Source organism: Cydia pomonella, chromosome 15 (genome assembly GCF_033807575.1).
Source record: "Cydia pomonella isolate Wapato2018A chromosome 15, ilCydPomo1, whole genome shotgun sequence".
NCBI classification, from domain to species: Eukaryota; Metazoa; Arthropoda; class Insecta; order Lepidoptera; family Tortricidae; genus Cydia; species Cydia pomonella.
The window spans coordinates 5486151-5513542 of record NC_084717.1 but is presented as its reverse complement, the minus strand read 5'-3'; the positions used below and the strand labels follow the sequence as shown (position 1 = coordinate 5513542).

Here is a 27392-nt window from a genome sequence, read left to right as displayed (position 1 = left end):
TTCTGATTATCGTAGCCACTGCCACTGGTTGCATTGAGCGTACGAGTCTGTAAAGCGATGAGAATCCGCTAGCGGTCAGCATCCACGTTGCGTTGGTCATCAAATTAAAAACAAAACTTAAAAGTAAAGTAAGTAAACTGCAGTGTTGCTACAACATCTGCGCGAAGCGCACGTCTCGCGCTCCAAAATTTACGCGATCTAAATTGTAAATAAATAAAAACTTATTGACTTGAATTATTGGTGTAAGTGGATAATATGGCTACGGAAACAAAGTTGGACATAATTTCGGAGTCTCCGAAGCGATCGCCGAAGTTAGTGAGCCCGTTGGACCATGAGGCCGTGGAAATGGTTTTTGGGAAGCCGACATCACCGAAAGTAGAGCCGGAAGTGCATGTTAAGAGCGAAAAAGATAAGCACCCGGTAAGTTCTTTGATTCTTACAAACTTATTTAAGTTTAATGTTCGCATGTAAAATTTCTTAAAATTTTGCAAGCCATATTCATATTCATATTCATATTTATTATTAATAATGTACACGTACATTACATGTCAAAATTACAATTTAGTTAATACCAACAATACACCGTGTTTTTATTGAATTTCGTTAACTTCGGGGTATCGGTAAGTACGTTTAAGGAAACTAAATGGCATAGTTAATTTTCAAAAAAAAAAATTTTTTTTTTTTTTTTACTATTTTTATAAAAAGTAACTAAATGTTGCATATAGCGTTGTTGTAACACGGGTATTGCATTTAACTCAACGAAACAATTGAAAACTGTGACATATCAATGTCATTTCGAACGTCGATCGTCCGAGATAGTACTTACGTTTAGTAGCAAATGTATGAACTCGCACTAAACACTAATCAATAAGTAAACAGGCCCTAAGGCAAGTGTACACGCTCGTAAGGGCCTTATAAGATAAAAATTAATGATTGATTATCTCCGAAATGGAGTTAATTAGAATATCGGTGTCTTTGAGAATATTACTTAATTTAAGCTCAGGAATGCACCCTCAAAATTAACGCAAATAAAAAAAAAACACTGTGTATAAAAATATTAATAATTAAATTTAGATAATAATATCAAAATATTCACATAATGCGTTCAATAAAGTTACAAATTATTAAAAATTATAATATTTTATCATATTCTACATTTGCAATATTTCATCCATGTCATAAAAGGCGTTGTCAATTAGACATTTTTTTAATTTATTATAAAATGAATTATCATTTGATATAGTGGCAATTTGTTCAGGAATGGCATTATAGATTTTTGGGCCCATAGCATAGGTCGTTTTGGTAGATTTAGTTAGTCTGAATCTGGATGTTTCGAGTATACCTCTGTTCCTATTCCTTAAACATCTTAGGTTACCCGTCCTATGAGGAAATGTGTCAAAGTTGGATCGTACGAACTTTATGATGTTGAAAATGTACTGCGATGGTAATGTCATTATTCGTAATGATATAAATAGTTGTCGAACTGGTGAGCCGGGAGCGGCGTTGGCTATTCTTACAGCTCGTTTCTGCAGTACGAAGACGCGACGCCAGTCAGCGGCGACTCCCCAAAATTCGAGACTGTAGTTTAGCACAAAATGGAAAAGGGCAAAATAACTGCTACGCACTTGGGCCTGTGGAAGAATAATAGACAGTCTTTTTAGTGCAAAACAGATTCCTGCTAGCTTTGTGCAAAGTAATTGAATTCGGGTGTCCCATTTCAGTGATGATATCATATTTCGACCACTTGTTGGTACCTAGGTATTTGATTAAGTTGATATTTATCATATAGTCTGTTAGGCGTGAAGGGTTATTGTCCCATAGAAAATTTGAATTTTGCCCCTTTTTGCTACTTACAAAGTGGTTTGACAGACTATATTTAGCATATTTATGTAAAAGCGGCGACAATACGAGACGAGATAAAATACTACGCTGCCTAATTAAATCTAATACCTAATTAAATTTATCCACAGTTTTTATATGGTAGGAAGCTACTAGTAGTGAGTCACAAGGGAGCAAAATGATATATTTTCGGCGAGGGCGTACATTGAATTCTGAATGTCGCGAAGGATTGTACAATAGAGTCCCGAGCGTAGCGAGGGATTCAAGTGTTAACGCCCAAGGTGGAAATAATTTTGCTACCCTGTGACACATACAGCTTTTCACATCACATATGAGCAAATTATTATGTTTCAAAATATTAATTAAGCTAAAAAACAGAAAGCTTAAAAAATTGTGTCCTGGAATAGAAAAGTGCCACTTTGACCCCTCCTAGCAGGGAGAAAAAGTGCCACTGATCCCTTCTAAGCAGAGAAAAAAACCTTTTCCGAATAGATGATGTAAGAATAATGTTGTATTCAGTAAAGATGACTGCTACCGATATATCATAATGTTAAAAACATCGGAAATGAAGGAAAATGGGAAAATGTCTCAGGCAGGGGAGTCTAGAGTTCGAGTTTTGCCCGAGGCAGTGGATTTTAAAAGCTTTTATATAGTTTCACCTGTCCCGTTCTGTCTGTAATCAAATCTTGCAAATTAAATTTGACCTACTTCCCGGTTTCCGATGAAGCTGAAAATTTGCATACATATGTAAGTCGGTTGACAATGCAATATTATGGTACCATCGAGGTGATCTTATGATGAAGACAGGAGGTGGCCATAGGCACTCTGTGATAAAACAACGTAACCTAATTGTGTTTGGGGTTTTTAGAATTGTCTCGATGAGTAGTAATTGCTTGTGGAAAGGAAAGTACAATCGCTTAAAATAATACTGTGGTTATTCAAACTTATTTACGCTCAACAGCGCAAATTTTAATTTTCTTGATACGCAGGTCCATGTAAAGTTCTTTCTGAGATTGATAGGTACCTATACGCTATAATAATAACCGAGCTTTCAAAAAGATACGTCATTTCTCACAAGAAAAATAAATAATCTTCTCGAGATATAAGGTAGAGACAATATTACTCGGTGCGTTATTTTCTCTTCGTTGCGGGAGAGTTTCACCTAGGTACACTTTTAGCAAAAGACTAAGTAAATTTCATGTGTCTGTCAGGGATATATCTAATCATCATAATCTTTGCCGGCCGCTTCACTAAAATCAGACCAGTGTACCTACAAACCCTCGTCAATAGCCGGGTCCACACAGAGCGAGCATACGCGCGAGGCGTGCACATGCTCGCTCTGTGTGGACCCGGCTAATGATTACACAAAGTTAAACCACGTTTCGACTGAAACGAATCACGAGCTTTATTTATAGCTAAGTACAGTCGCCATCAGATACATCGGAGCGGCCAAGGCATTCACAAATATCTGAACACACCTCTATGTCAAGGCGCTAGAGTAGTTCAGATATTTTTGAGCACATCGGCCGCTCATCTGATGGCGACTGTCAATCGTAAATGTGCATGGCTATTTTAGCAATGAATTTATACATAATTTCTCCGTGCAATTTCGCGGCTCCCTGTACACAGGTAAAGAGTTAATCTATCTGTGTTGCAATAGCAATACATACATACATAATTTCATTAGAGCTTACTTATAAGTTGTATTTAGATACTTACACAAATACCCACTAACACTGATGAATAGCTTACCTAAGGTAGATACCTATCTACCTAACCTAATGCATCTTGGGTGATCAGAGTAAACGAATAATGTCTCAAATTTGACAATGCAGTAAACGTAAAGGTGAATAAAGTGTATTTTAGTTGCGAGGAAATCTGAAAAAGGGGACTGAAATAGCACAATTTCAAAGGTAGAGTGCTAAGTAAACGGTTAATGGTTTAAAATAAAAATAAGACAAGTTACCTGACGATGCTTTAAGATTACCCTTGCCACAGCTCTTAAGAATTACTTAAAAAGTCATTGATGTTGAAGGCTTATTACAGAGTCGAGGACTACTTGACAGACAAACATGCATGGTCCAAACCAGAAACTGTAAAAACAAGTAGCAGTTAAAATCATTGTATTATGTGTAGAGTTATTATACTCGTACGTGACACAGCTCAGGTCAGAAAGCACATCAAATATACTGTGTAGGTATAGCAACCAGTCAGATTTATATAATGTATATTCTCATTTCTTTATATTATATTTTATTTTTCTTTTCCTTTTGTAAGAATTCGATATGTTTTCTGAAAAAGCTACGGATTTCTATGATTTGATATGACACATATATATATATTTTTAATCAAATTCAGGGCCGGATTTAGGGGAGGGCAACCGGGGCTACAGCCCCGGGGCCTCCACAAAAGAGGGGCCCCCACAATAGACTTTACCATTTAATTAGGAAAATAATTTGGGGTCAGGGGGCCCCCACAAAAGAGAGGCCCCCACAATTGAGTTTACCATTTAATTAGGAAAATAATTTGGGGTCAGGGGGCCTCCACTCCTTTATTGCCCGAGGCCTCCAGACCTCTAAATCCGGCATTGATCAAATTTCTATAAAGAGAAGTAGCTACTGTATGTAATTGCATGATTTCTATAGTAATTTAAATTGTATTTTTTCTTATTTAATGCATGTTAATTATATGATGTTGAAAAGATGTGTCCCGCCGAGTTTCTTGCCGGGCCATAATTGGGATACCCTCCTCCAATAGAGGCGGGATTTAAATCTCGGGTCAGAGGTGTAGGGTTAGAGCCGGTATAGCTTCATTTGACGTTCATAAGCGCATTGTCATCAAATATGCCTACTTGAATAATAAAATATCTTTATCTTAATAATAAAAAATAAGTATAATAAGCCATACTAAGCTTCATCATAACGCCAGTCGAATTAGGATAATTTGAAGTTCTGATTCACCGACCGCTATCCTTGGACCTCCGGGTTAATGACTAACTATGTTGTCCCTTTAAGCTTGTATTTAAGGCGGTGAGGCTTAGGTACTGCAGTTTATGACACTGGTATTACCGTTACCTTGAGCTTCTGTACTTTTTGACCGTCGCAAGTGGAGCATGCTGCATAATCCAGCAAAACTTAAATTTAGTAAACTCTGCCATGCACAACCAGGAATATTACATTTCTAAAAATGAATGCTGATATCAAAATTTAATTTATTAAGCCCGGTCTCGGTCAAAATGTTATTTGGCGAGTCTTCCCTAATGGACATAACATAAAAGTGGGGATCCGTGCATATTCGGTATCATCATGATACCGAATATTAATAGAACCTATACAACAGGATACATGATACTATCATGTTCTAAGGTATTGTTCTCACTGGGAAAAGGTAGAAGAAAAATTTTTTAAACGGATTTTTTTTTTGATATGTGTATGGAGGGTTGGCTGACTTGGACGACCAGCCCCGTAATTTTTTTTGTAACACCTTGCAAACCAAGCCAAGTAAATATGCTACTACTACATTCTTTGCCACAAAAAATATTCGGGGCTATGATAACTTGATAACCCCTGTAGGAGTCGTACGTAAGTCACCTTTTATACCAGACATAGTGGATCCATTCATTCCGTCTACATTGTAATATAAAATGACGCGTAATGAAATTATGTATCTAATTTGAAACACGGCATAAGTGGTTAGTTTGAAAGACTTCTTTTTCTTGGAGATATTGGAGTGATTCCAAAGTTATTTTTACTTGCAACGATTTTTTCTCAGAATTTTTATATTTTACTAAACATATCATGGTTAAGATTAAGACCTGAACCAAAATAATCGTAATAGTTGTGCATTATAATTAAGTATAACTATGTTTTACCTAATATTATCGTTCTAAATGAGACGGTTATTCGCAGATGTCCCGGCTCGATCCTACATGGAAAAGTGTATACCCATTTTTTCCCCATCCCGGTGACCGCCGCCTAACATGAGGCGGGGACATATGGGAATGATCTATATGAAAACGCCTATTCCCACCTGTGCCCAGCGGGGACAAATGGCAATGATCTATATGAAAACGCCTATTCCCATCTGTGCCCAGCGGGGACAAATGGGATTAGACCCCAGCTCATGGGATCAAAACACACTTCGCCACTGTTGTTCGCGAGTAAGGCCCTAATACAAACTACGATATTCAATCGCGGTTCACTGTTCAGCTGGATGAAGTAGCTATAAAGTTATTTTAATAAAGCAGTCGCGCACAAACGCGTAAAAGTCAAATGTGTAAAAGTTTATCTATACACATACCATAAATCGTCTATAATGAGTTAAAAACCGCAAATTACGGCGAGCATAAAGATTAACTGTTTTGTTATACAAGATGGCTTAAGTATCTGTGAAAATTAATTATTATTATGTATTATTATTTTTTAATTTTTAAGTACTATCTGTGAAAATGTACGAGTAATTAATGCGTAATCAAATTCGATTTTATAATGACGTTAAAATTTCGAACATCTCTGAAAAACAAAGTAATTTGTATTTGACTTCAATTCGAATTTAATCGTATAATACTGTGAAGTTATCGTTATTTACGAATCAAGTACAAAAAATTCCTGTGCAGTAGAGTTGATGAAAATCCATATTAAACCACACCCTGAAAGGTTAACACAGGTACATACCGACCTTATCGTACCTAATACCCAATCAATACACCTGTTAGCCGTTTAACGACAGATTGCAATAGAATAGAGAAGGGTCCTAAGATGCGCCTGCGCGGGTGCGTGCAGTAATCCGCGCGTCGTGTGAGCGTGCCCATTTCTCCGCGCATATGCTCGATATCGAGAGAGTGGAAAATTGCAACCGAGAAATCGGCGCTCGATGAGTCGAGGAAGATTTATTCCACCAGGGTAATGAGAATGTACAACATTATACTTAAATACCTTAAGTCACGGTTCGGCAAAGTTTCGAGGAGCAATGCGGCTGAAATCAGAAATATCAGCAATCTGAAATCTTAAAAAGTCATAATTATTAGATGACTTACTAAACAGGAAAACGTTTCCTCACCTACTGTTTGACCTCCGGATACCCAGAAGAAGTAATCAAATCAAAACATTTTATTACAGTTTTTTTTTTTAATTTAAAATTGAAACTTTTTGTTATTCTTTAAAAGATTCAAAAGATAAAATATTTTAAAATATTAAATCTGAAGATTGCACAATATGTACCTGCAAAACATTGTACACAAGGTCTCAGGGTTTTTTTTTTTTATTATGCGTTTATAATTTTGGTCTCAGGGGGTTAAAACAATGTCATATAAACAATTTCTAGAGAGATTATCAATAAAGTTGAAATAGCCACAATATGTATGATGCCTATAAGACAATAATGATTTAAAGTTCCTCACTTCTGAACCAATTACATTGAAGGTTGAGCAGTAAATTAAAGTAACTAATATTTTCGCTTGCCACTCACTTCTGATACCACCACCTTGGAGGCTTCCAAGAGATCCACAACCAGTCATCTTACAGGACACACTGACTCAACATCGCTATGCCAAGGGTATGCACTTTGCTAGTCCACTTGTATTATAACTTTAATTACTCAGAACTAAGGGCTAAGCCCTTGGCAGCGAAGAGACTATGACATACATCAATATTAATTAGAAATATCTACTTTATTGTAAATGTAATTCGTCCTAATTAGATAACTTAAGGAAAACTTTTTTTACGTCATAATTACCTTTTTATAAGTAGTTAACTAATTAAACTAATTAGTGTGTATAGTATATGTACAGTAAGCTGCAGAGATTACTGACCCCCTGCATATAATCGCGAGAATTGGCGTAGTCACTAGTTTTTAAGAAAGCGACTGCCATCTGACCTTCCAACTCAGGGGGTAAACTAGGTTCGGCAACGCGCATTTAACTCCTCTGGAGTTGCAGGCGTACATAGGCTACGGAGACTGCTTACCTTCAGGCGGGTCGTATGCTTGTTTGCCACCGACGTAGTATAAAAAAAACTAGGCTGTAAGTAATATTTTATTTGTGAAACACAGGTTATAATACAGATGACAGTGAAATGATATAGTACTCTGTGATTTGTGTATTGGGGTTAGTTTGGTTTCCTCACGATGTCGAAAATACGTAAAGCTGTATTTAGGAAATACAGTGGGTGCATTGACATGTATATCTAAGGACGGGCCTTACGGACAATAAGAATGGGGCTAGTACAGCGGTGTCACGCACACAAATTCGAGTCAATCGTGCATAGTCTGACGCCGCAACGCGATTGGTTGATGAGTTCGCATCGAGCGCGCGATTGGTCGTAACTAGTTCCGTTAGACGGCACGATTAGCTCGAATTCGAGAGTGACACCACTGAACTAGCGCCATTCTTAGTGGCCGTAAGGCCCGGCCTTAGATATATATGTCAATGAGTGGGTGTGATTATCATACCCCGCACCCGAGCCAGCAAATCTGTGGCAGTTGTACGTCAGGGTTATCACTACTACGAAAAAATAAAAGGACTAAAAATATTTTCTTCTTTGTTTTCAAACACACCGAAATTTCAAGGAATAAAAATTACATTCCAATTTGAAAGAAATACGAAAAAAACATGAATATATAAACAAAATAACAGACACATTGAAACGCATTTAATATATATTTTCTTTGACAGCGAATTAAACCCAGTTTAATATATCGGAAGAGGGTCAATGAGGTTCTCGTTCAATTGTATTAATCTTACGTACAATAAAGTGTCAATCTGCGCGTCATTGTGGATGACACGAACTATGGTAAATAAATAAATAAATCTTTATTTACTTGAAACCTAATAGTAGAATTGAAGTAAGTATATTCTGTACTTCTGCAGTAATTCTCATGATACTCTCACGTCATAACGCCTTCAATGTTATCAATTCCCAATAACAACAATAAGAAGCTTCCAATAAGGAAGTGTATCCTCCGTTGGGTGAGTTGGCAACTCGTTGATATGATTCATTAAGTTGAATGGAACAATAAACATTGTGTTGGTTTGCTTGATGCGAGCCGACTGATAGATGGTAACCTGCGGTTAAATCGAGTGGTTTGCCGTCTGGTTGGACACATGTCGCAGACCTCTACATAATAGTGAGAGCACTTAATTTACATGTGTATCATGAGTACCTACGAGTATCATGACTGAAAAAACAACACCTTGTTGATAACATATTGGGTATTATATTTTCGTCTTTTAACATCAGCCTTATTGAGCTTACTAAATCGATTTGTGTATGATTATCCCGTAAAATTATCAATGTATTTATTTAACTTCACATAATTAAACATATAGTTTTACGCATGACCACACCAAACCATCTCACTTAGTGCATTCAACTCAAACGTATGGATTGTGACCCCTTTGGGCCTTCTCTGTTTCCTAAATACAAAAGATTTAACTGTACGTTCTACTTTTGTTAAACTTGTGTGCCAAAGGTTTGTATTGGTGTAGAATGGGAACTTCTTTCTTTTTATTTATTGATGTAACTAGAGCTCTATTCACATTCAGATTTAAGTTCACCTCAATTGTAAACATAGGTTTTCACAGATCATACAAATGTAAATAAGAAAGTATCACTATGCTTAGCCATTAGGCATACAAATATTGTCCAGATGGTGCATGCATATCTACAAACTTAATCTATAAATTATAATTTAATGTAATTTAATAATGATTGTTACCTCAATTTGAATTTTACTGTATATAAGTGGCGCATGGTGGTATTATTGATATACAGGGGGCCTATTTGACTCGAGAATGTGATAGAAGGTGGACTTGACAACATAGGGCTTCTATATGGCTATACTTACACAGAATATAATAATAAGGTAATTTATATGTTCTGTGTAATTAATATCTACTTTCGTGATATGTAGCGAATTGAAGGCTGAAATGTATCCAAGTAGCCAATTGGTCAAGTCACTTTCTGTCACTTTGTAGAGTTAAAATAATAATTATAATAATTTGGCTTTAACCTCAACGTTAACTTGTTAGTTAATTAAAATTAGTAATCGAGATTTTTCGTAAAACTGAGATATCAGAGGGCCTACCGCGAACCACGTTCGACGTGTTGCCTCCCTGTCATACTTACGTACGAATTTACAAGTGCAACTGAGAGGCAACACGTCGAACGTGGTTCGCGGAAGGCCCTCTGTGCCCTAAGAATAGTTATTATTCGAAAGTATGTGGTTTGGAACCGGTTGCCATATTGTCACATAGCGTCATCTCTCGTTCGCAGCAATCACAGCCTTTCGCATTTACGTAGAGCCCTGTGACGCGAACTCCGGTAAAACCTCGTGAATAATTTAATACATCAAATATTTGGTATCGTGACTCAGCGACTGTTCTTATTGTACCCAAATATTTAAAAATGATAATCTAATAACTGATTTGGTTTCTTAATTTTGACGACCGGTTTGGCCTAGTGGGTAGTGACCCTGCCTACGAAGCTGATGGTCCCGGGTTCAAATCCTGGTAAGGGCATTTATTCGTGTGATGAGCATGGATATTTGTTCCTGAGTCATGGGTGTTTTCTATGTATTTAAGTATTTATAAATATTTATATATTATATATATCGTTGTCTAAGTACCCTCAATACAAGCCTTATTGAGCTTACTGTGTAATATAAAAAAAAAAAAAAAACAAAAGTTTGATACCGTAACAGGTACTTAGTTTTTTCAAACTGGTGTTTATAAATTATTTAATAAGGTGTGTCTGAGTCGCTGGAGCCCGAGAGAAACTATAGTCTTTAAACTAATTCATAACTTTGCAATTATGATTATAAGATTATCTTGGTCGTATAAAATTTGCTCTTTGGAAAATTGAATTGTTAATATGGGACTCGCCCCAACAAAAATCAATAAGTACAAATTTGTTGAGTTGTTAAGAATGGGTATAAATATATTAAATATGTTAGGTACTAGATACGTAATCGAAACTAAGGACAGAAAAATGCGATTGCATTGCATGCTCAAGTAATTACGCCTTTACACGCGTTTATATACTAACACTTCACTTGCGTTTACTTCTGTTTTACTCATTTCCTCAAAGGTTAACTGGAAGAGATCCCATACAGGGATAAGTTCGCCTTTGCTGTATTTAATTTACTCTGTAACTGTGTTTTTCGTGTTTTTATTTCTATGTACAATAAAGTATATACATACATACATACATACATATATTACACTACTTATAGCGTTTGTGGACTTTGCATATCTAGGTTGCCTAGGTACAGCACGACCTGCATGCCATCCAGGCATCCATGCCATGCTATTTATATATGTTTTTATTTTATTTGAAAGGTTTTATTTGGCTAGAGTTTTAAACGCATGTAAATAAACAATGTTATAGGTATGTAGAACTTCCAGGTACCATACTTGCTCAATATGGTGACCATGCCAAAAATTAGATAGAACTGTTGCTTACTCGTAATATGGTTTGGTAGAGAATCCCTGTTTTTCTTAAGCCTACCATTGTTTACCATTTTTATAATGGTAAGGTTAAGTTGAGTGAAACCGTACTTATTCATTATCGATTTATGCTAGGTTTGCATCTTAACCTAGCCAATGAACCAGTTGAAAAAACCTAAGAAGAAGGAGGACATGCCTATCCAGAAGACGCCTGTTATACTTATTCCAACAGTGCATGAAAGATGAAATGATTGATTGATCGTCATCATTTACCTACCTACCAGCCTTAATTAAGATCGTGAGATCGAGGCGGTAACTCAACATACAGCTTAGCAATTCTAAAAAGACAATGGACTTTTGCTGGCATTTGAAAACTAACTAATCTATTCGTGATATTATTTTTTTCATCGTTATATTTCAACAATGCATCAAGGATGCAATGATTGATTGATCGTTATCATTTACCTACCTACCTGCCTTAAATCGTGAGATCGAATTGTTAACATACAGTTACAGCTTAGTAATTCTGTAAAGACAATGGATCATTTGCTGGCATTTTTGCATTTTTTGCATTTGTAAACTATAGCGATTCGTAATAATATTATTTTTTATCGTTATATTTCAACATCAAGGATGAAATGATTGATTATATAATATAATATCATTTACCTACCTACCAGCTACCAGCCTTAAATCGCTCCATGAAATCGAGGAGTTAACATACAGCAATTCTATAAAGAGTAAAGACAATGGAACATTTGCTGGCATTTTTACATTTTAAAAATATCGTGACAAAATTATTTTTTATCGTCATCTTTAAACTGATTCAATGTCCGCGGTGCCACCCACACCACTCAAGAGTAAACCTAAGTACCTTGCACGAGTACCTTGTATACCAATAATGTAAATAAATTTCATTCTCTGCACCTAATGCAACGTCCAGAAAGGCTAGAAAAAGTATCTTATCGCTTGAATCTTCAGGACGCTCGAATATGGGCACAAACATATACCTTATTGAGTATTCTAGAAATAAGTAATTCTACCTAAATATTTCCAAATGATGTGAAACGCTGACGCAACAAATCTAAGCCTACTTACAAAAGTCTCGTACAGTTTTTGCTAACCGAAGGCCGCTATACAATATGATAAACAGTTGAGTCAATATGTGTAGGCGGGGTCGATGTACTGCCGCGGATCACCTTCCGAAATATTAGAAATAGACATGTTTTAGATACTAATCTTTAGTAACTATAAACATAAGCATATATTAGCTCTTAGTGTATCCCTTGCCGCGTAGCCGTGGGTCCATTGGAAACTGCCGAATCCTACACCAGAGGGCCTACCGCGAACCACGTTCGACGTGTTGCCATCCTGTCATACTTATGTACGAATTTACAAGTGCGACAGAGAGGCAACACGTTACGCGGTAGGCCCTCAGAACAGGTCGCGCAGCAAAATACTGTTGTGTCCCCAAAATGTTTTTATTTTATTTTATGTAAGTATGTTAGTCTGTAATGTATTTATTTATGGGTCTTTGTTGCCCGAAATAAATAATTTCTGTTTTTACAAGCTTTATATTAACTTGCAATGTATCTATGTATGTATGGGTCAAATCTGTGTATGAATGCAGACCCATATGTTAGATATAGACGTTTTAAATATTGGCCGTGAACAAGACGCTCGAGTGTATGCTATTTTTTTTTGTATGATATACGTAGGAGACAAACGTGCAGACGAATCGCTTGATGGTAGAGACAGGAAGTTTCTGGAAAAACGCTCAGGTGAGGACTGTCAACCACCTGAGTGGTAAAGGTGTACATGTTGTCGCGTAGAGCGATGGCGGAAAGAAGCGGCAATGGCAGATGTTGGCGATCAATTACTTGGAGCACCTAAGAATGACGAAAATAAATGTGTGATAATAAATGTTAGATACAAAACTGTCTCTGTTTCTGGCTAATATGCAGCTGTGGCAATAACTAACATTAGCCGCTGTGACATATAGCCATGAAAACAACCGGCCGTGACCTCTGTCGTTTGTGACTCGTCAAACTAAACCAAATTTAGGAAACAATCGAAAAATGACTCTTAATGGCTTTACAATAAGGTCATTACGTATTTACTGTTGCCGTCTCCGTGTCTAGCAGATGCTAATTAAAACAGTTAAATACAGAGTTTTAATTCTGTTTTCATTGGAAGGTAATGTCTAATGTATCTATAATACTTTTTGCTTCAATACTTTTCATATTGGTTCTAGGGATAGTAGTTTTTGTTTATTCGTTTTATGGTTTGATTTAGGTTTGTTTCCATTTATAAAAAGGAATACGGTACCTTATTGATTAGTACCTATTCGTACACAACGAAATCCAAAAACGTTATAAGTACTTTTATTTTCATCAATATGAATTAAAATTTTGGTCGCTGATTTTAAAGCCCTAAGGCCAAGGTTTATCGTTTTCGATGAGATATTAAGTACATACCTAAGATAAATATCTAAGTACCTATGATGTATTATAATGTAGGTATAATAGAAGCAAGTTTTCCAGTTAAATAATGCCGCTTCCTACAGTGTCAAGGCCGGACAGCCGATAGCAAACTATGTCAGATCACATGTATTTTAAAGACTTTAATGAGGTATTTAGACCAAATGATAGGTAATTAGGACACACGGGGTAGAGAGGATAATTCCTGGGAGCCTAGCTAAGTATTAACCGTTTATAAAAAACACAAAACGAAACTTCTACGAGTATAATGTGTGGAAATGATCACGTCACTGTAGATAATAAATGATCTACTCAGTTGGGAGTTTTTTTCTTTAATTGTAGAAAATATAGGTATTTAAAAACTCTTAGATACTTTTTGTATGTATGTGATAGATAGGTACGTATCTATCACTACTAATATGCTTCGCGATACGATACGCAAATCATTTTAACTAGTTATAACTAGAGGTTAAAGTAGTTAATATGTGCGAAGTGGGGCGGGGGAACCAAGAGCGATGTCAAACACATGGTGTAGAAAAAGTGTAAACTTTCATCCTGGCATCTTTTCGTACCTACTCAAATAGGAATAATATAATAAAAGAATAGAATAACTACCTACTTAATCTACTTACCCAGTTATAGCGACAATTGCTACATCCCACCGGGACCCATTGTGAAACTTTTCATATTTGTAACACCTATATGACCTTATGACATATCAGGTTTTTAAATAAAGATTTACTTTCATATAAATAAATAAATAAATATTATAGGACATTATTACACAAATTGATTAAGTCCCACAGTAAGCTCAATAAGGCTTGTGTTGAGGGTACCTAGACAACGATATATATAATATATAAATATTTATAAATACTTAAATACATAGAAAACACCCATGACTCAGGAACAAATATCCATGCTCATCACACGAATAAATGCCCTTACCAGGATTTGAACCCGGGACCATCAGCTTCGTAGGCAGGGTCACTACCCACTAGGCCAAACCGGTCGTCAAATACATTATAATACCTGTTACCAACGCGTTCATTAAAATAAATATATAATGTAATGAGTTCCTCGAACTATTTGGCAAAAGTAAAATAAATTTGCACTCAATGCGTTGACGTTCGAAAATAAACAGAAATTCTTTCAACGCGGGAAACCCCGCTTTCTTGTGCTACGTCACAGCGTAACTATAGACAGTTCTACATCATTTCCTGATAGTAACTAGTAATCCTCCGTATATATCCATGATGTATATTGTTATTTTAATGAATTCTAAATTCAGCTTAGCTAGCTGAATAAACTAAAGATATCACGAATACTCTCTTTTAACATTTTTAAATGTATCTCTTTGTTATGAAAACTATATCCCAGTCCATAACTAAGTATTAAATAGTGTCCCAATGATCAAGTCTTTTTTACTCGACAAATGTAACACAGGTTTCGTCAAACGCATCACAGGTTGCGTTAAATATTTGATGTTTTTGTTAGTTTCTATTACTTGGATGTTATTTACTTGTTCAGTCAAACAACTACCGCTGAACGGTTTAAAACCCGGATGAAAATATATGCTCATTTTTATCCCATTATTTATACGAGAACACTACGGGATGAAGGAAGGGGGGGGGGGGAGGGGGGGTGCCGAAACGATTTCTACTCGGACTAATCGGTACGAAAGGTTAATTTATTAAAAATAAAATTTAAATTTAATCGAGGAGTTTTCCTTTATTGAAGGACTTAGGGATCCAGGAAGATATATACTGTATGGATAATCCAATATTAACCGTTGTCAATAACGTTTCCAGCACGTGACCCACAAGGATAAGGACTCGGAACCTTCGCAGCCCCTGCTGGAGCCACATCGAGAAAAGCAGCAACCGCCGCTAGCCGGTAAGTCAGATTGACAACGGTGTCTTATTTTGTCCCCTCGGGCACAGATGGGAATAGGTGCATTCATCATATGAAATGAATCATTCCCATATGTCCCCGCGTCATGTATGACGGGGACAAATCGGAATATACATTAACAACGTTTAAAGTATAAAAAAAACTTTAACTTATACTGAACATCCTCTATGTGACATTCGGATGACGACTTACCCTTTCAACCAAAAGTTTTGAAACTATATTCGTTAGAATCGTTAATAACAATTGAAAAGCCTGATGACTGCACTTGGTGCATTATCCTGGATTCTCAAGTATGCGGTTATTACCGACCTGGTATTACTTGAACATTAACAAAGAGCTAATGAGTCACATAGTCGTCACGACATAGTAATTAAATCCTTGCACGCATATCCTGTCCACGAAGTATAGTCAATTAACTATATTTAGGTAAGTACTTTACTATTTTCAATAACTTATGGCTTAGTTTTTTTGTAAATTCAAAACTTATTGTTTCGGATGCCCAATGGATGTATTGAATGTTTAATTAGCTTGTGGACGGCTTAAAACTTTACTTTAAAGCCTTATCGCTACAATTTAGGTCAGTATGGTCGTATCTACGTGAGTAGGAATCTACGGTATGTAAGTGCTACTGTTCCTGATGGGACCCGCATAACAATTAAAAAGGACAATTTATTAATCCTAGACCGCAGGTACAAATATGTTAGGTTAATTTATCATTGGCCATGATAAGTAATTAACAGCCCCTGTCAAAATTGTATGCGTAATTTCCGCGCGTGAGTGCTAAACAGTTACAGCAGCAGTTTAGATCGTGTCATTCACGACGACGCGAGCCTTGACTCGTATTGCCATGTATTTAATGGTTAAATTTGAAAAATCTGCGCGTCATCGTGGGTGACACGAATTATAGCAGTAAAAACTCTGTTGCCTGATAATATTAAAGTGATAAGAGCGTAATCCGTACACATTTAAGTAAGGCTAAGTATAGGTATACATTTTGAACTTCTCGATCTATATAAGTATTTAGTTACTTCTGTTGGTGATTGTACTAGAATATCATCTCATTTTTAGGGTTCCGTACCAAAAAAAAAGGTACAAAAGGAACCCTTATGGTGCTGTCCGTCCGTCTGTCACATCGCTAAATATCTCGAGAAAGTCGAGAACCAACTAAGCTAATGATTTGAAATAGTTATCAATAACGCTAACCCAGACACATTGAAAGTATCATTTGGTTTTTTATTTTTATTAACTATGGAAAATTCCCAATATGAAGAGGGGGCAAAATTTTAAATTCTAGTGACTAGGTCAAGTAGGGTATCATTTGAAATAGCTCAAATCGTACTTTCCAAAACATTTTTTTATTTTATTTTCCATAGAGATAAATAATTGATTTATGAAGGAAAATGTGAAAAAAATGACCGTGTCCCCCCTTATCTCCGAAGTTTACCGACGAAAAATTATGATATTTTTACATGATATTAACATTACTATAAATTTTGCAGGAAAAATATACTCAGATCTCTATCTTGCTAACTTTTTTTTAATTAAGTAACTAAAAAGCTTTCCGAAATCAGTTTGCAATTTAACCAACTTTACGTGTGTTTATTACGCTTGAAATTTCTATGAAATTATATTAAATACACCTCCTTTCAAATAAAAGAAGAATTTTTGAAATCGGTTCACATGATAGAGAATTATCCTCGAAAAACCAACATACGTGCATTACATCACGCAAATTAGTTAGACAATTTGCCGATAGATGGCGCTGTACACAATTATACTTAGTATAGGTACTTCTGTTCAAAAGTCTTTCACCTTTATAGTTACACGAGATAATTCATAGTTTGTACGGAACAGTGGCGGGGCAATACCAAAATTTTATGTGGGCATGGTACATTTAGCGAGGCGCTCTGGTGGCGCAAGAAATAACGAACACTTTTACGTTGTGTCCGAGGTATTATACTTATTTGAGGCGCGAGGTCCCTCGGACCGCGAGGCCGTAGGCGGAGGCCCACGTCGCCCACGCCTAACGCCGCCTCTGGTACGGAACCCTCGGTGCGCGAGTAAAACGAACTCTCACTTGACCGGTTTTTCTTCCTATGGAAAATGGAACTTACATTACTTATAACCTGACTGATTTTAACCACGTATTCCTGAGGTCAGAATTAGTACTTAAGTAAAAAAAAAAAATGTTTCCAGCAAAATAAATGATTTATGAATAAAAAATTTAGATATTATTTGCTTAAATCAATATTTCTTTTTTACAATTTACTATCTCAACTCATTTTAGTGAGCTTCTCAATTTTATTTGCTTCACGCACGCTTGTTATGCCTTCGCGCAGGTCCCGAGGTGGATGACCTGGACGAGACCCCAGCGGCCCCCGCACCGTACCCCGGCATCGATGACGGGCTCCTGGAACCCAGCGACAAGAAACCGGAGCTTGATGCAGGTTGGTTCTACATAATATTTTTAACCCTCATACCTACGGGGTGAATCTGTGGGTCACGCAGAAACATTTTCATTATTGGTCAAACTTCGTAAAGTAGATGCTTTCTAGGGATTGTTTTTTTTTTTTTCGTGATTTTGGGGTAGTTAAGTATGACTAAAAGTCGCAAAAATACAATAAATGTCTGATATTGCCGTTATGCTATCTGTCAGCACAGAGACGACATTCATATTTGACAGGGTTGCATCTCATACATACCCATACCCATAGTTGCCAGTCTTAAGTCTTAAGATATTTTGTTACGGTTGCAATTTTATTGTCTACCGAGTCTATAATCTTGTCACGTCAAGTCTCACTTAGAGTCGGACCAAGCTACTTAACCCTGCATTGCACTTGCAATGATAAAATGTGAAATGTTATTATTAATGTTTAATTTATATGAAACTTGACGTGTATAATGACATTCCCACTGTTGAAAATGCATAAAAGAACCCATACTGATGAAAGACCCTTTACTTGTAATGCATGTGCTTGAATCGAATGTGCTATTTTGTGACAGTTATATATTTGTCGACTCCGCTCTGGCAAAGACCTTTAAGGAGATACAATCATGTTTGACTCACAAACAAGGCTGTTATCTATTTGGTCGTTGCCGCAAACCGCGGCGATAACATTGTTGGTTTGAATTGAGCTCACCTCAATACATAAGTACAATAATTACGGCATTGTTTAATTGATGCTTTTGATAAGTGCACCAAATGTTGCTACATTTAAAATCGGAACCTACCTAACTTACTTACGTACTTATTGAGTCTTACTTCCTTTTTATTTGCCCGAGGGATATTAAATAGTCCACCGAATCTTCAATCTATCGAAATTGTCGACTGCTTATATGCACCGAATATTTATATGGGTTTCTAGCCACGTATGTATTTATATTGATGGACACCACATTAAGGATGACTCACGCCAGGCCGGCCCGGGGCGTCCGACACTTCGTTTTCTATATAAAGCATACGTTACCATCGATCACCCGTCGTAAGAAAACAAATAGTGTCGGACGCCCCGGCCCGGCCCCGGGCCGGTCTAACGTGAGTCATCCTTTAGTCCCTTAGGTAAGCTGGTAACAAATCGAGAAAAACTTAAAAGTGACAATCGTGGAGTTGTAAGGGACCGAAAGTACCTCAGAGAAATGACTAGAACCCTTGTCTTTTTTGCCACTCCCTTCTCGCTTCAAGCGAAAAGCCGTAGAGCCACTCTACGAACTAATTGTATCAATATATTGAGATGAACACCATTATCCCTGCTCCCCCTATACTTATTATCACTACCATAGGAATAGCTTTTATATATTTGAGATGAGATTGTTGTCGGCTTGGCAACCTTGATGTCGGGAAGTGGTGACCCGTCGCCTATCCTTTGGATAACGGTGTCCTTAACCAACATAATGTGACAATGCAATGGCTACTGATAATATTGCATTCAATCTTTATGCACACTGAATGTCGGGCACTCTGTATGATAATTTTATTACACATCATTAATAACTTCTTTGAACTTAGAGGAACTTCTTAGAGACAACGCTAACATGACTTGATAGCCACGAATCATGATCATCATCATTATGATCATCGTGTCGTGAAGGCACGACACGATGATCATAATAAGTATATATTGTATGAAGGCAACGTTGTTATTATATTTCAATAAACAGGTTTCATACCTCAAAGTTAAAAGGCAAGGATAAGGACCATTTCTTTGTCCGTCCGACCGTGATTTTTCACCCCATTTGGGCCGTCAGTTACATAGGTATGCAATATGTAATAATGTAGTAACTTTAAATTATTTAACATAAATATAGGGAGCGTGCCTGAGAATGCAGCTAATGAGCCCCCTATTTATGTGCTTCGCGCCCATAAATATGGGGCCTCTTGGCTGTATAATGTTCTTCGATATTTCTTTTTCGATTTAGAGCCTTCAACGGCAAGGGGGCTACCGTGAATTAAGGAGGAGGGCGGAACACCTGCTAATATAGGCATTAAGTTTTCGGTTTAGGTTACGTGGTAGCAAACTCTTGAACGAGTACGGTCCCGTGCCTTAATACGTAATAATAACCGCGCGCTACAGCTCGGTCTGTGTAGACGTGCCTCGGCCTCATTACCTCGGCCGAGGAACGTCTCCACCGACCGAGCTGCTTCGCGAGGCAATTTCCTCGCGAGGCGGCTTGTTCTGTGTGGACCCGCCTATAAATGTATCTATTTTATTGTAACTACAATTAGACTTTGTCTACTTGGTGTTCCAGACAGCGAGAACTCTCATAAGGAGCCGCCGGACTCGGAGCACGACGAGGGTAAATGGCTGTGGACGTCCGGGGACGACGTACCCGACTATCCTGGTGACTGGACGCACTGTCAACAATGTAGTTGAACGATCACTCTGGAACGTTCTTAGTTGATTGAGCGGCACGGTTTTTGAATAAGTACCAACTTTGGTAATAGCTCCTTCGACACGAATCATAAGACGTATAACGAAAAAAAAAGACAATTTTTATTTATTAATGCACGTCCTTTATAAGGGAGTAAGGGGTGTATACCATAGGTTTAGCAGAAATATTATTGACTGACCTTACAATCTTTCATTCATCTGGTATTCGAATATCTGATATTCGAAGTTCCCGTGATCGCTCCGAACGGCTTGGGCACGCTGTCGCTACTGGCAAAAAATAAAATAGGAGGTACATATTTAGAAACTACATCCACTGCCAATTGTTACCTTTTCTTATATTAGTTCGAATCAGTCGGTCTCGGTCGGTATTTGGTGCCTATTTTATTAAGTACTTATTTTCCAGAGTGGTCTTTCAGTAGTGATATATACCTACTTATGTGACAACGATTGTAGGCTTCCTACGTACTTTTAAATTCAGAAATCAATAAGGACGACTGTGAAATATCTTGGCATTTACTCTCATAACATAAGAATATTTTATAATGTTAGATGATGTAAGAGAAACAAGAGAAACACGTGTATTAGGGAATCCTCATACTGTTTTGCTTGCCCCGAGCATAATAAACTATGTTTCTCTCACCCTACATGACTTTACATCACTTACTTAGACAGTTATCCTTGTTTGTGAAGTTGCACGGATAGAATGGCTGCGGTTTTATCACATCGTGTCACTATCAACCTTATACCTTGATACTTAGAACGTGACGGCCATCATGAGACATCATGATGACAAAATGCAACCATCAATCATAGGCCCGCTGAAAATCCCCTTTTAGCATTATCTTACAACTTATAATCAAGATTAACTTGCAAAATTTAATCAAGTCAATTTACTGTTCCTTATAGGTTCGAATTATGATCGATGTCACGTAGGTTGGTGTAATTTGCATGTTGTTAATTGTCTATGTTGTTGACTACAAATGTACTATGCGCCACTATAGAATAATTACTTTACACAATGGAACAATTGAAATTAAAGCTAGCTTCGTTTAATTAGCTTGGAACCAAAGAAATATTTTCCAAAAGATACCATACCTACTAAACATACCTATATTTACTGTAGAAGATCTGCAAAAAGACAAACTGTTTGGAATCGATAGAATTATAAGCTATTTTAAGAAAGGCCGATTTAAATTGTTCCTCGCGACACATTACTAGCATGGCATGTCGCATGTTACAAAGAATCTAGAATTAAGAATTGCAGGGCCACTTATGATTGAATTCCATTCATGATGTGTCCAATGTGTCCATGCAATACCCTGTCAAATTTAAGATCGATTTATTTTACCTTTTATCCGGAACAGGATATTTTTTGTGTATTTTGGATGAAACTTATGCATGTTGTTAAATATTCTTGCATGATATAACCTTATACTTAGTAGGTACAGTCAGCATCGATAGCAATGGATCAAACTACTCGTACACGTACATAACTACAGACACACTACGTGATCGTAGTACTCAAAATTATGCAAATCAACATTGCCTTTTTTTGTTACGTACTTTGCACTTGGGGGCTTCACCTCTAAATTTCTTCGCTGTAACTACTATTTAGCGGAGTTTAAATCCTAGTTCGTCTTAAGGCCTTTTAAGACTCATAAAGTTGATGTACCTAGAGCATGCAAAGGGTGGGTTATTGTAAAAGTATTTAATACTGATCATGTCACTGTGCGATTTCAGATGGCGTTCACGGTTTCAGCAATGGTCTGGACACGCGGTTTGGTGTTGACCGTCCTGGGTCTCCATTTCCACCAGGGGTAAGAATATAAGCTTATCAATTACAGCTTAACTAACTGCCTGCCGCCTGTTGTCGGAATTGTTTATTTTCTTGTAACTTTTTACTGAGGTGTGCCAATAAAGAGTATTCTATCTATCTATCTATGAGAAAGAAAGGAGTGAGTGCTGAGGTGACGAAAGATAGAGAAGAATGGAAGAGAGGAACATGAGGGATAAGGGCAGGAAGAAGGAGAATTACTTACAGCTTAAATACTGCAGAAGATTATATAAATCATTTTATTTTTTCTGTGTAATATATTTTTTCCCAGGCATTGAAGCTCGTCTCAGAAGAGACTCAACCATCTTCCTATCATGAGCTGTTGTTGATGATGGTATCGGACTGGATAGCTTTAGTATACGCGCAATTTACGTGTTAATTCTTCGTCGTCTTTTTTTCTAGATACTAATTGGTAAAGACACAGCTGGGAATATTTAAGATAGTCTTGTTTTAGACTTTTGTACATCTGTCATCTTCAATAGATAGATAGATAAACCATTTATTCGCTTGCCACAATACACACATCTAAACAAAAAAATAATACAAACAATAGCAACACCAAAATAAAAATTAAATAAAGAACAAAAAGCATCAATAAAAGGTAATGTGTGCTGTGTGCGTTGCAGCAAAACAAAAGGGTTCTGGCTCAGTAATACGCTCCACTCTTATATACCATTTCTTACATTTACTATAATGTTGTACTTACCAATTGTTACCAAATCGTGTTCCAGTCCATCCCCGATGTGAACACCTATCAGCAGAAGAAGAACTTGGCCCAAGGCATGATGGACTTGGCTCTGCTGTCAGCCAACGCGAACCAGCTGCGATACGTTCTCGAATCTTCCACCGCGCATCCATACTTCTACCCGAGCCTGGCGTTTATATCCATCAGCATCCTACTGCAGGTTGGTTATTTATACTACAAGCCTACAAGTACAAGGACTGGGTTGTTCTGTCAGCCAACGCGAACCAGCTGCGATACGTTCTCGAGTCTTTCACCGCGCACCCATACTTCTACCCGGGCCTGGCGTTGATATCCATCAGCATCCTCCTGCAGGTTGGTTATTTCTACTATAAGCCGTGGTGCAAGCCTACAATTACAAGGACTGACAGCCAACTTCAAGAAGTTACGATATGTAATATATATATACAATACTTTTGGGATGGGATGATGACCGATGGGGCCAAAGAGTACTGTTCTGGAGACCTCGACTGGGAAGCCGAGGTGACGGAAAACCACGAGCCAACACGATGCACGATGGTCGGACGATATCAGAAAGACGGCAGGGCCGACCTGGCATAGAACCGCCGCATACAGAACAACATGGAAATCCATGAAAGAGGCATATGTTCAGCAGTAGACGCATATATGCTGAGAAGAGAAGAGACAGTACTTTTTCTACGAAAGTGAAAATGTAAGTCCCGCCCAAACAAAGTCTAGGGCTAAAGACTAATATCATTGAATATGTCCTGTGCTATTGTTTTTCTTTGGTCTTGTACCCACTGTGCTACGTGATTGTTTCATTGTAGTTCACCAAAGTGTCGTATAACTGAGTCAGGAACTCCATAAAAAAAGTATACGCGAATATAATTTTAGGTTTAGGTACGAATAGAATCAATAGTGTTAACGTTTTCAGGTAGCAGTAGGCGTAGGGCTGATAATGAACAGCCGTTACGACGTGAACGACAAGAAGGAGATCTGCAAGGCGGACAAGATCAACAACATGACGGTGCTGGGCGTGTTCCTCGTCACCATAGTCAACGTGTTCATCACCTCGTTCAGTGTGGCTACGCCGCAGGTTACGGCTGTAAATGGCGTTTAAAGGTTTGGAGGAGTTTAGGTTGATGAGCACAGGCAATTCCACAGACCATCTCGACTACCAGACGGAGCATGTAAGACAATCGAGGTCACCACACATTAAGCGCTCCAGCTAAGGGAGCGCGACAGCTTATTCCAGCTGTGCCTACCTACGAGTACGATAACTACTCGTATATAATTAAAATATTTCCAAAAACCTAAGCTTTAGGGGTGTATCTCGGTGCGTAGACAAGATGCCAATCGTTCACACTCCGTAATAGCGTAGCGTAGTTATATCTCTACCTTCCATATTAATGCAACAGAGAAGTTGCATTTCGTTCGCAACGGAGCCTTACCGATTGGCATCGTGTCTACGCACCCTGGGCTGTTATAGAATGGTGTAGAATACAACTCAGTCGCGCTGTTAAAAATCATAGCATTTTACAAGTAAAATTTGCCACTATGTGTGGTGACCTCGTGCTCTTTGTAAACGCTTCATAATGCGGTGGCTGTGTAAGTAGTCTGTGGGCAACTCGAACGCTCTGTAAACCCCGTAGGCATAAATGCGTTCTTCGATTCCGCATAGTTACGGTTACGAGTAACGACTTTCAGGGTCATGAGATAGTTAAGTACCTACTTACGTTGTTTTCTGCAGTTCGAGTTCCCTGCTATCGGAAATACACGGTCCGATGTCACAACTTAACAATGGCCCTTTACACATACAACAATTTCATTGCAATATACAGGTGTCCAGCGGTAGATTTCCAAATTTAAATTCAAAGAATTTTCGAACGCGAAGTGCGATAGACGCGGGGAGGTGTTTTAGTTTCTTGAGTGTTGCGGATTGATTAGTAAAGTAACAATTGATCGCTGGCCAGCAGACCATCGTGCTATGCTACTGAGGCATATTGTACCAAAGTTTTTGTTTCACTTAGTACCCCACTGTGAGGTACTTAAGTTATGTATAATTTAGGAATATGCGGAAAAGTTTGGAGGAGCGCGTACATTGCGAAGGGCGACATATATTTTTCAGACGAAGGGTAATTTTCAGTAAATGTAATCCACATTCATCTTCTTTTCATAAAAATAAATACATAGTTCTAGTTTGTCTGTTTTAGTTTTTTTTATGCAACAAATTTTGTCATCGGAAATCTGCTGTTGGCCACCCTTTCATTGCATACCTGTACCTACATATTGTTGGTTCAATCTATCTGTAGCCAATGATATTATATAATCTGTAACCAGATTCGTATATTTGGAACCCCTGTGTACCAATGTACAGTTAGCACAACTGTGACAATTCGGTAAACCAATTAGACCATACAAATATGTACATATATGGAGGTGCTAAACTAATAGTTTTACCTGATTGAACGAAAAACCTCAAAATTGCAAATAAGATAGTAGCTAACTAATTATAATTAAAACAATGATTATATGTATGCAATTCTAATATCAAAACGTATTCTTATGACCCAGATCTAAGTTAGTGTAAGTACCTTGTACTTAAAGTACATGTATGCAATTTAACTTATGATAAATTCACTTAAAGTGCCTGACAAAAATAGTTGTAGGTATATAAAGTAGGTACTATCAAATACTGTGAAACTGGTCAGAATATTATTTTTAGCTAATTATTTTACCGTCATACTAACCTTATTAAATAAGGAACAAGCGTAGATCTTTATGCTGCTGTGTGGCGCATAGTGATTTCCTGTTTTGTATACCCGATCGGGACAATTTTGTAAAAGATAGGGTAAGTAGCTACTTGCCTAAACATTGGCAAGGCAGACATGCGCTACATTATGTATGTAGCGCGTATCACCTACACTACGCGATCTCCCGAGCCAGATTGATGAGACCCCCGTCTTTCCCTGTCCCTGTACTCTCTTTACACTGCTTTAAGTTAGGGTAAGGATCTCTTGAAATTGGATAATTTAATATGCATTTAACCGTTCATTGAATCTAATGAATCTCAGTTACGATATTTAAAACCTGAGTTGTTTTAAATAATTTCAAATAAGCTCATATATCTTGCATTTATACTTTTTTAAGGCAACATAGTATATATTTAAATAATGATTAAATTTTCTTCTTTTTGATATAAAGACATGAAAAACTAAGAAAAACTACTCAAGCTTTGATCTGATTATTCATATTTAGTATTGTTACTTAATTATAGGTTAAACTTTAAATTGTATGTATAACGAGTAAGTTCTATGTAAATATTAATTATATTTAAAATATGAAGTTGTGTAATTTATTCAGTCTTCGGTACATGGCCCGATTTTTATCTATTTGTCGTATTAAGTTTGGTGCTTAAATTAAATAGTAGAGCTCCCCATAGTAAGCGCAATTTCACTTTATCTTAACTTATGATTTTCGAGGGCCCTGGCGGATTCGAGTCCCTGAACCATCCTCCTCCAGGGATCTTTTGTGCACTTGCCCCCTTAGGGAAGACCCGTCAGCTACTCAAGAGCCTTTTGAACATCTCCAATTTCACCTAGTCCGAAACATCTTTCACTGAGTGGTGTTTTCGTAATTCAACGGAATATTGTATACATTATTGTTTGTCCCAAATTGGGATTTCGTATTTATTCCATCCACAATGGGGAGCTTTTCAAACCAGCAGCATTTTATTAAATCTAACTGAAATAATTCTACAACACAATAAAAATCGGGCCACATAGTCGGACCAAGCTAACTCTGCATAGCATAGCAAGTATGGAATCTCATCATAAACGTTGGTTTACACTTTGATCTGTCAACGTCGGTTGCATAGTTAGCTTGGACGGACTCTACCAACATTAATTTTGTCAACCAATATGGTATAAACCAAGCATATTTTCGTGTAGAGAACTAATCATTGTAATTTATATGACTTGAAAGTGCAATAAAAAATGTTTATATTTATAGCAATGTGTTTCAGATTAAATGACCCTCTATCTCTACTCCTATCTCCCAATATCTCTACTCTATCTTTCTATTTTATTTTTTTATAAAAAAATCAACTTAGGGAATAAATTAAATCTTTTTATTAATTATTTTGATTTATGTTTTTATGTAGTCACATAAATTAAAAACTGAAATAGATGTCATATAGTAAAGCCAATAAAGGGTGGGGCTCCTGTACTGCCCCCTACAGTTCATGCATGTTCCCTATCTCACACGAATCTAAATTAAGATGAGTATATAG

General features: G+C 37.2%; 1 protein-coding gene across 2 annotated transcripts; it reads left to right on the top strand.

The window, feature by feature from the left end:
* Positions 1 to 25: 25 nt before the first annotated feature.
* On the top strand, positions 26 to 27111 carry LOC133525637 (ninjurin-A). Of its 2 annotated transcripts, none has more exons than XM_061861960.1 (7): positions 26 to 420; positions 15573 to 15657; positions 18015 to 18122; positions 20422 to 20514; positions 22305 to 22381; positions 23130 to 23303; positions 24036 to 27111. In XM_061861960.1, the coding sequence occupies exons 1-7, from the start codon at positions 256 to 258 to the stop codon at positions 24219 to 24221; spliced, it is 888 nt and encodes a 295-aa protein (XP_061717944.1). In that variant the 5' UTR covers positions 26 to 255; the 3' UTR covers positions 24222 to 27111. The 2 variants fall into 2 exon arrangements, with proteins under 2 accessions (XP_061717944.1, XP_061717945.1); XM_061861961.1 differs by having other exon boundaries at positions 139 to 420; positions 20422 to 20469.
* Positions 27112 to 27392: the final 281 nt, after the last annotated feature.

Coding starts and splice junctions, on each gene's coding strand:
- LOC133525637 (XM_061861960.1), top strand. CDS start 256: ATGGCTACGGAAACAAAGTTGGACATAATTTCGGAGTCTCCGAAGCGA. Junction 15,658..18,014: donor GCAGCAACCGCCGCTAGCCG/GTAAGTCAGATT, acceptor GCCTTCGCGCAG/GTCCCGAGGTGGATGACCTG. Junction 18,123..20,421: donor GAAACCGGAGCTTGATGCAG/GTTGGTTCTACA, acceptor TTGGTGTTCCAG/ACAGCGAGAACTCTCATAAG.